This window comes from Crocodylus siamensis, chromosome 12 (genome assembly GCF_052110815.1).
Source record: "Crocodylus siamensis isolate JL-2025a chromosome 12, ASM5211081v1, whole genome shotgun sequence".
NCBI classification, from domain to species: domain Eukaryota; kingdom Metazoa; phylum Chordata; order Crocodylia; family Crocodylidae; genus Crocodylus; species Crocodylus siamensis.
Window position 1 is genome coordinate 11,410,411 of NC_143406.1, and position 9,513 is coordinate 11,419,923.

The 9,513-nt window shown below is 59.2% G+C and overlaps 1 protein-coding gene across 1 annotated transcript; it reads right to left on the minus strand.

The window, feature by feature from the left end:
• Nucleotides 1-815: 815 nt before the first annotated feature.
• Nucleotides 816-9,412, minus strand: MTHFR (methylenetetrahydrofolate reductase). Its single transcript, XM_090024473.1, has 12 exons — nt 9,325-9,412; nt 8,376-8,621; nt 7,122-7,360; nt 6,602-6,712; nt 6,190-6,383; nt 5,315-5,565; nt 4,948-5,082; nt 4,434-4,614; nt 4,063-4,245; nt 2,241-2,342; nt 1,880-1,999; nt 816-1,438 (listed from the first exon to the last, which is right to left on the minus strand). Exons 2-12 carry the CDS (start codon nt 8,609-8,611, stop codon nt 1,241-1,243), a joined length of 1,950 nt encoding a protein of 649 aa, XP_089880599.1. The 5' UTR covers nt 8,612-8,621; nt 9,325-9,412; the 3' UTR covers nt 816-1,240.
• Nucleotides 9,413-9,513: the final 101 nt, after the last annotated feature.

Sequence of the window (9,513 nt, forward strand, 5' to 3'; positions counted from 1 at the left end):
TCCTGTGCTCTGGTGCCAGAAGCCAGCCATGGCAGGGCTGCTGGGGGTGGAAGGAATCAGGCCCTCACCCTCCACTCCACTCCATACCCTGCTCACAGATGCGAGCAGGCGCCTTCTGCTGCCATCTCCCCACCCCAGCTCCTCTAAGTGGCTCCAACCTTTATTTATAGCCCTGCCCCTTCCCACCCTCACAGGCAGCCAGAGCTCCCACATGCTGCCTTCATTAAGGCATGCAGCGGGTGGCCAGCTCCTGCCCTGCAGGCTCCCTTCACCACTGAATGGGCTGGTGATGAAGGTACCTGCTGGGAGCAGCTGAGCCCAGACAAGCTCACTGCTGACACCTCCCACCCCCTTCCCTAGTTACGCCCTGCCATTATGTTGGTCTGTCTGAAGGGGGAAATGGGGTGAGGGAATCTAGGCAGGCTTCTCCCCAGGCCTGGAGGGGGGAGACGGAGGAGGGCTTTGGCAGGGACCTCCAGATTATTGGCACCAGCTTCACCTTGGCTATACAGGAGGGGCAGACTGAGCGTGCACTGGAGTGCTCCACACTGACACCCAGGGTTGTCTCTATGGCCCAGCTCTTACCGGCTTGGAAGAGTGCCACGTAGACAGGGCACAGCTTACATGTGTGTGCACTCCTGGCAGCTCTGGCATGCAGGCCTTTAGCTGTTCCACACAATGCTAGCGTCTCCATTGACAGGGAGGGTCTTTCTGAGAGACTCCAAACTCCGTCTGCAACCCTGTGTTGTGGCTAAAATGGGCCAGACAAAGCCCAGCGGCACAGGATGGCACAGCCTTCCTCCACACCCCAAGACTGGCTCACATGACAAACCTTTATTACAGGGAGGGCCAGAGTCCTGCTCACTCTCAGAGGGGGGCCGGCTGGGCAGAATTCTTTGTCCCAGTCCTGACAAGGTGAGGCAGGGGCTGGGGCTCTGGGTAGCTGAGAGTTGAGCTGAGTCTCAGGGCATGGTCCTTGTGGGTGGTGGGCCCTGCTCAAGCGACCTGTGGAAAGAGCAACCCAGGCCTTGGTGCAGAGGTTGGGTTGGTCCTTGCTGCCACGAGTGCATAAGGGGACAGCAGAGGGCTGGGACAAGTCCACCGTGGGGATGGGGACTGTTGGGGTTCTCTGCAGAGCCTTTCCCTTTGGCGCAGGAAGAGCATGTGTAAGAGGGAATATGGCCGGGTGCCAAATGGGACCACTCTCCTTTGCTGCAGCTGTGCCTTGGCCTGCAGCGGGTCAGCACTGCGTGGAGGCACTGAGCAGCTCGAAGGTGTCATCCAGGACCTGCCAAAGGCAGCTGTCCAGCGGGAAGTCGTTGTCCACAAGGTTGACCAGGTAGTAGTTGTCGTGGATGTACTGGATGATCATGCGTGATGGCGACTCCTCTTCATACAGCTTTGCCCACTGCTCAATCCACAGTGCAAAGGCCTCACCCTGTCAAGGGGGCCAAGACAGAAGGGTGAGGACCCGTCCGTGGGCTGTAGCCTCAGCCAGGGCCCCTGAGAATAACAGGCTGCACCAAGAGGAATCCCTCTTGCAGGGCAATGCTGCCTCCTCATGGAGGCAAGAGGAGGCCTTGCTGCTTGTACTCTAAAGCACCTGTGCCCTGTCAGTGTGTCAGGGGCAGGGCACTGGGCTAGACAGAGCCTTGGCCTCGACCTGACATGTCAGAGCTACCCCACAGTGCGTATTTCCAGTCCTGGGAAAGGCAAACTGCCTCTCCAGCCTTCTACTGCATAGACAGCAGCCTGAGGTCCTTGCTCAAGCCAGACTGGCTCCTGAAGGCAGGATTCAGTGCATCTCAGCACAAGTGCTGCCCCAAGCGGAGTAGACAGCTCTGCTCCCCCAGCCCTGTGGGTCAAGGTGGGCCCTTACCTTCCAGGACAGGAAGCTCACAGGGTCCACCACAGTTGGCTGGATGATCTCTCTGCCAGGGAAGATGCCCCAGGTGACAGCATTGGGCTGCAAGTCGGGTGCATTGGTGATGTTCTCGTCCTGCCAAGAGAAGGTTGGTCCCATATAAGAAAGAAGGTACAGGAGCCTGCCCAGTCATAAACACACCCAACCTCCCACAGCCCCAGCCAGCATGACCCAGAGCAGGGAAGTGCTGCAGGTAACAGCCTCGCCCATCCTGGCCACACAGCCTCCTTCCTACCCCATGGTGCAGCCAGAAGCCCAGCACATCAGCTGGCCCCACCTGCCCCCAAGGGACATGTCTGTCCCATACCATCCTTACCCGGGCATTGACGATGTGGTAATTCACCCGGAGCTCATATTTCCTCAGCACTCGGAGCAGGGCCGTGACAATCTCACTGGAAGTGAAGAATTCCAGGTAGGCCTGCAAGGGTTGGGGAGGAAGCACAGAGCTCAAAGCTGGGTTCAGCCAGTGCTGAGTTGTCTGGGGCCTGACTTTGCAGCTAAACTCAGAAAGACTCTACAAAGAGCAGCCTCCCCCCTGCCTGCCCTCTCAGATGGGCACAAGCAATGCTGTGGGGCTGGGGTGGGGGGCAAGGCACAGAGTGGGCATGTCATGCAATATGGCAGGGCTGGGAATGGGCTCAGAGTGCCCAGTCTCTTTTGCCTGACTGCCTCCTACAGTCAGAGCAAAGGGGCCCAAAGTTACCCATTCTGTATTACCACTTGAGCTGTGCTGGGCTAGCGTTTGCAGCTGCCACACCAGCGATCCATGTGGCCGCAAGCAGCAGGCACAGGGTGGGAGGTTGTGTCTAAGAGCCCCAGGCTGGCATTTTTGCTGGGTGGTGCCCTCCCCTGGCAGCCATCCCCTCCTCAGCCCCTTCCCCCTCACAGCAGCACCTCCTTTGTTCAGTCTTCTCTACATGAGCTGACACAGCCTAGCTCCATGTGCCCCATGCTCTGTGCTTTGCTGGCCCCCACCAGCGCCCCCCCTCCCATTCCTCCCCAAGCGCCCCTGGATCCATTTTCTGGCCATTGTGTAGGATGATTGATTTCTTTGCTCTTAGGGAAATCTCTGTGGAGCTGCCCTGGCCATCTGCCGGCCCAACAGCTCCAAGCCACCCCAATCCCTTTAATTAGGTTCTTTGTTCCTAGGCGTCACCCCTGCTGGAAGACTGGACCCATGAGGGGTGCATGATGATGAGGCTTTGCAATTCTATAAAGGGGAGAGGTCCCAGGGCTGTGTGGCAAGTGAGGTGAGGGGAAAGTTGCTGCTAGTCACCAGTGAGAGCAGACCTGCCTCTGAGGTGAAATACAGCCACTGTCTGAACAGAGCACAGCTCTGCTGCTCAGGCCAGGAATGGATGGAGTGAGATATGGCTAGGAGGTTCAGGGAAGTCCAATTACCTGCCCAAGTTGGAACCCAAGACCCACACTGTCTTTAACACCTCCACTCTCTTGGTTGTTAATCTGGCACACATTCCTAAAATGGCACTTCTGACCTCAGCATGTACAGCCACTGGGTGTGTACGGGCCTGGGGAGAAGAGCACCCCCTACTGCATGCCCCCAGAGGCAGGACTTGGCATTGGGCTCGGGCTGTAGGCAGGAAGACGGTCTCTTAAGGCAGGTGTTTGCAACAAGGAAGGAGATCTGGGGCAGAGGGGAAGGAATGAAAGGGAATAAAAACAGCATGCCCTTGACTAAAGGAGCACTGCCAGGCAATACAGGGCTGAGGATAAGAGGTGATGGGAAAGACTGGTCCGCTCTGGGCAGCCTCAAGAAAAGACCTGGTAAACCTGCCTGCCAGTGAGAAGCTCTATCTGTTCAGCTCATCCCAGAGCAAACTAACTGAAAGGGAACTCACTGCTCGTCTGTGGAAGACTTCAGATAAAGGGCCCCCTTCAACTAGGATGAGATCCAATGGCTGAAGCCTGAAAATAGACAAACTGATATAAGAAAGAAGGTGCCACTGATGATGATGAGCTATGGGAGCAAACTCTCAGAGATGGGGGAGTCAAGGCTCTCCATCTTGCTCAGCCATGAGCCATTGGGAAGGAAACCGGAGTTCATGGTGGAAACTCCATAGCCTCCAGAAAGAGAGGCTGTGCTGGTCCTGCCAGGCCTCACAACACGATGTTCTTACCTTCTGGAAGACGTAGCCACCGCTGGGCCCCCAGCCCACGATGGGGTCAGTGGATGGCTTCCCATTGATGTTGGGCTGGGAATTGATGGTCAGGATCCCTCGCCTGTTCACTTTCTCCAGCTCCTTCTTCAGGAGGTTGGTCTCCGTAGCCAGGGGGTCATCGTTCCAGGGCAGGCAGGTCACCTGCAGGGAGGGAAATAGGTTGTTGATCACCCTCCCTTCACCACAGCATGCACGGGCCTGAGGTTGGCAATGAGCTCCAGGGAGACCACCTCTGAAGAAGACTCCATGCAGGCCCTGCCAGCTAAGGAGAGCAATCCCAGGTTCCAGCTCTCCTTTCTACAGACCGGTTCCCCCAGGCTGTCACTCACCTTGTGCCCATTCTTATTGTGCTCCCCAGAGATGTAGCAGGTGAACACCTCGAAGACGCTCTCCTCGCTGGTCAGTTCTTCCCCCCACATCTTCAAGAGCTCCTCCCGGGGCGATTTGCTCTTCAGGTAGAAGAGGTAATAGTCCTTTAGCTCCCCAAAGGCTGGGGAGGAAGAGTTGCCCCTGCAAGCCGGAGCAGAAGAGGCTGGATTAATAGGCTGCCCTAGACAGACTGTGAACAGCAAACTAAGAGAAGGGAAAGCCTGCCCACCAGGAAGAGGGAGAGAGCCCAGCCAGGGACCCACAGACCTGCTGTCCCAGTGCAGCTGCCCAGCAGCCCTGCTCACATAGCTCCAAGAACCTGGGAACTGCTGGAACAGTTCCTGTAGCAACACATTGTTGATGAGACTCCAGCAGGACCCCGAGATGAGCCCAGCCCTTTGCGCATTCAGGGTTGCCTGGCTGGTTGCATACCTCACTCCCTCCCACATCCTTCTTCCCACGTTGGTGGCTCACCAGCGGCCGTTGGGAAATTCATCCCACTCCTGAGTCCGGTAGATGTAGCTTTTTGGCCTGGAGGCCCAAAAGATGGGCCGGACGTCTTCAACTCTCCTCTTGGGATGGGCACTGACTGCCCAAGGCAGAGGACGCCTGAAGGGAGAACAGGAAGTAGTAGAAGGGCTTCTCTTTATTGGATCCCCCACACTAGGATTGTAGGTGGTGCCTGTCACGGCATCTGACCTGGATGCACCTTCCCTCTGGAAAGGAGAAAGCCGATACAGCCGGGGCGTCCCTGTGTCCTGAATGGCACCTCCCCCAGTTACAAGAGAGGACCTAAGAGGCTCATACCTTGGTCTGCAAGCCAGGAAAGTTCCCCGCTCACCTGGGATCCTCCTTCCACAGGCCCAAACGCTTGAGAACCTCAGTGGTGGCCACCTCTCGGTTGAGGGTGTAGAAGTGGAGCCCATGGACCAGGCCACTATCCAGCAGCTCGCGGCACATGGACACGGCCAACTCAACCCCGTAGTTCCGGATAGCTGCATCGTTGTCCTTGATGGGCTCGATCACATCCTTGATCTCCTGTGGCACCTCCAGCTTGGACAGCTTCACCAGCTGGCGAAGGGAGTGGTAACCCTGGTGTTGGGAAAAGGCAGGGGGAGGGGAAGGTAGTTCATGACAGAGGGGTTCACAGTGGCTGTGGAAGGATCTCCCTCCAGGCCCCACTTCCTCAGTGGCATAACGAGCCCAGCTCAGGGGAGGGGGCTTTTTCTGGGGCCAAAATTAGGAGCTTTTAAATTGGGACTCCTGGGTTCTGTTCCCAACTTCACCCAAAGTTCTCAGTGCAACTGTGGGCAGGTTACTTTACCCTCTCTGTGCCTCACTTTCCCCACTGTTACAGGAAGCGAGGGCTCGAGAGGCTCAATTGAGGTAGGAGAGGCACCAGGGGCACGCAGCCAGGAGACCTCCCTCCTAGTCTACACTGTCCCGAGTGGTGGTTTTAGCATGGAAACCCTTACCAGGAAGAGAGATGCTGTGGCTGGCTTGGTCCAGCCTGGGTGTGGGTTCCGACTGACCCACTGCATAGTGAGGACCTCTGGAGAAAGGAGCAGGCTGGCAGGCGGTAGCACACTTGAGACTTGTCATCTCCACCTCAACGAGCTTGTTCCCCAAGTGAGCAAATTCCCCATTCCAGCCCACCATAGCACAGTTTCTAGGTTTCATAGTTTGATGATGTTTGTCATCCCACCCCGCTCTCACCTGGATTGGGAAGATCCCAGGAACGACAGGGCAGGTGATACCAATGGCTTGACAGTCCTTTAGGAACTGGAGAAAGGTTTCGGACCTGAAGAAGAGCTGAGTGATGATGAAGTCTGCTCCAGCACAGACTTTCTCCTTCAGATACCGCAGGTCAGCTTCATAGCTCTCTGCATCAGGGTGGCCCTTGGGATAGCCTTCAGGAAGAGCAAGGAGACTTGAGCTGGCATGTGGGGCTCCCTCTCACCTACAGAGCACCAAGATAAGTTCTGCTAGGTGGTGAGATGTCCACGCCATTAAGACCCCAACCAAACCCAAGCAAGTCGGCGCTTTGTGGCCTGCCAAGAGGCTTGACCAATTCCCCAGTCTCAGAAGACCCCCTGTCCCCAGCCAATGCGCAACAAGACACGTTTACCTGCCACACAGATGTCAAAGTAGTCATCAAACTCACAACGGATATGCTTCACCAAGTCGACAGCATAGTTGAATCCTTCCACCTCCTCCTCCCACTCCTCGCCAATGGGGTCTGAGGGACGAGGGGACACAGGTCACATCAACAGTTCATCCAGCGTGAAAGGGAAGCAGAGCTAGGAGCGTGGCCCACCACTAACAGGAAGGGGAGTTCAGCCTCTGTGACGGCTGGCTCCACAGCTCTGTTCCACCGACGTGCCCCTTGCCCCCACTACTTCCGAACAATATCCAGTTCAATCCTTATTTCCAGCTCCAGCAATGGAAGGAGCCTCCAAACCCTGCATGGCCCAGAAAAGAGTGCAGTGCTACTGTTAACTAACCTCGAGGGGATCAGGCACTTCCAGGCAAGAGAACACAGATTCAGGCAGAGATTTATCCAGCTGGCCTCTATGTTGGCTTGTGCCAGTCACCGCCTACCTTGGAAGAGTGGTGACAGGAATGCCTAGGGGCCTAGGGGTTCTCACCTCCACGCAGCGCCATGATGTTCTTCAGCCCCAAGTGCTTGGCCTTGTGTAGGTATGCCGTGAGCTCCTCTTTGGTTTGGTTGCAGCACGTCATGTGCAGGATGGTCTCAAGGCCACAGTAGTTGACTGCTGTGCTGGCAATGACCATAGAGGATGTCTCCTTATCAGAGCCTGGGTCCCCAGCTGGATGCCAGGTGACATCAATGAAGAGGGGGCCCCCCACTGCCATGCGGTCAAACCTGCAGAGTGTGATGGCGGATGGGGTCTGGCATGAGACCATGGGGATTGACTAGCCCATATCTGGGAGTTTGTGCTTGCTGCCAGGGGGGACGAAGGCTGACAGGACATGATCAGCGCAGCTTAAGAGGGGCTGAAGCGAGTGACAGCAAGAGGGACCAGAAGAAATTATAAGGGGCTCCAAGGACCCAACAGACCCACACCACTGAAGGGACAGTGCTCAAGGAAGTCAAAGGGCGCAGCCAGGGATTGCAGGAAATCTAGGCCTGTCTTCCAGGATAAGCCCTTAATAGAGAGGAGGCTTCGCTCAGGGAGGACCTGGGGGTTGCAAGACCTAAAGGCAAGGCTAGGGTAGAGAGCATGATGGGGATTATGGAGGACCTGCCTCTTCTGCAGGGGGCCGTGACAAGGGGAAGATGAACTGAGACATCTCACACAGCTCTGGGTTTCCAAGATTGGGCTGCTGTGTGAGGCCGCAACTCCCCTGCCCAATGCCCATCACACCAGGCTGGCTTTTGGGCTCGGCTTTCTGAGCAGCTTGTGGATGATGACGGCTGAGACACAGATATCTGGTTTGTAAGCCAAATTGTTCCATCTGGGTGAAGTGTGAACAGAGACACGCTTCACAACCAGGAGCAAGGGACAGGAAGTCTGCAGTGCCCGCAACCGCAGCCCTACACACAGCCCCTCGCCCCGGGGAAAACGGCAGAGAGCAGCACAGTGCTGGACATCAGAGGTCTGGATGCCTCGAGAGACGCACAGGATGTGCAGGTCCAGGGACGTGGACCGCACTGGTCCTAACCTCTCTCTACCGGGCAGGGGCCACTCTGTCTCAGCACGAGCAGGTAAACACCCCCCTTGCCTGGCAGCCCCAGCGTGGCACTCCCAGGGGGTCCCAAAGGTCCACCTCCCTCCTCAGCAGAAAGGACACAGCCCCCTTCCCGGCTCCTTTGCCTGGATGGGAGGCGGGCTCTTTCCCCTCCCCAGTCCAAGCTGCCCTGCCTCCTGGGGTCACACCTGGAGATGAGGTTGACAGCGGCGTTGGCAGTGCGCGGGGGGAAGAACTCCAGCGAGAACCACCTGTCCCCGGCCTCCTGCCGCCGGCGCATCTTCTCCCGCAGGCGCTCGTGGCGCTCGGCGTCCAGCACGGGGGTGGAGCATCGCGAGCTGTCCTTGGAGCTCTCGCCCCCGCTGCTGCTCCCGCCGTCCGACCGGGAGCCGGAGCTGCCGCTGCTGGGACTCTCGTTGACCATGGCGCGATCTCTGGGAAGGGCAGAGGCGGCGTCACTGCCCGGGGGGCTGGGGACTGGCCGAGCTGCCCCGCCCCTGCGCCTGGCGTTGCTAGGAGCCCAGCGCCCGGGACGGCTGCGCCTGCAGGAGCTCAGACGGGCGCGGAGCTACGCCAAGGCCCCGATACCCCCAGTGCCGCCCTGCCCCCGGCCCCCGAGCGAGCAGGCCGATGCTTCGCAGCCTGCGCCAGCGTGGGTGCCCGCGAGGCGCCGGCGGCCTGGTCTCGCCGTGCCAGCCAAGCCCAGCCTCCTGCCAGCGCAGCCCGTGCAAAGAGCAGCCGCGTCGCTGTTTGCTCATGATTGCAGCAGTTCCTAAAATAGCGCAGAGGGCAAAGGGGAAGGGAAATGTCCCCGCAGCTGGCCGGGCATCCCCGCCGGGCCCTGCCCGTGGGCCCCCGGCCGGGCCAGGAGCCTCCCGGGGCCGATGGAAAGCAATGGCTGCGCAGGGGCTGCACAGCGCGATCCAGGACCTGACATGACAGCGTGCTGGGGAGATCCCCCCGGGGCCGCTCGGCGGAGCTGCACAAGCCTGCCCCCGCCCGCGCCTGCACCCCTGCCCTGCGCACAGCCGGGCCCGGCCAGCCCCCGGGCCGGCAGCCCCGCGGGAGAGCGGTGCCGGGCGGGGGCGGGGGCGGGGACTACCGCAGCCGCGCTCCCCCCGGGCGGGCCCCGCTCACCTCCGTCCGCGACGCGCCGCGCAACGCCACCCGCCCCATGCCGGCCGGGCCCGCGGGACGGGGCGGGGCCTCGGGCGGGGGCGGGGCCTCGCGGGTCACGTGCCACGGGAGCCGGGGTTAGGGCCCTCTCCCAGCATGGCGGCGCCCGGCGCGGCTTCACTTCCCTTTGCCAGGAAGGGGGCGGGGCGG

What these genes read in the sequence shown, in the direction of transcription:
- MTHFR (XM_090024473.1), bottom strand. Translation starts at nt 8,611, where the DNA reads ATGGTCAACGAGAGTCCCAGCAGCGGCAGCTCCGGCTCCCGGTCGGAC. An exon ending in GCTGTCAACCTCATCTCCAG is followed by an intron (nt 7,361 to 8,375) that starts GTGTGACCCCAG and finishes CACACTCTGCAG; the next exon opens with GTTTGACCGCATGGCAGTGG. An exon ending in GAATTTCCCAACGGCCGCTG is followed by an intron (nt 4,615 to 4,947) that starts GTGAGCCACCAA and finishes TCCGGCTTGCAG; the next exon opens with GGGCAACTCTTCCTCCCCAG.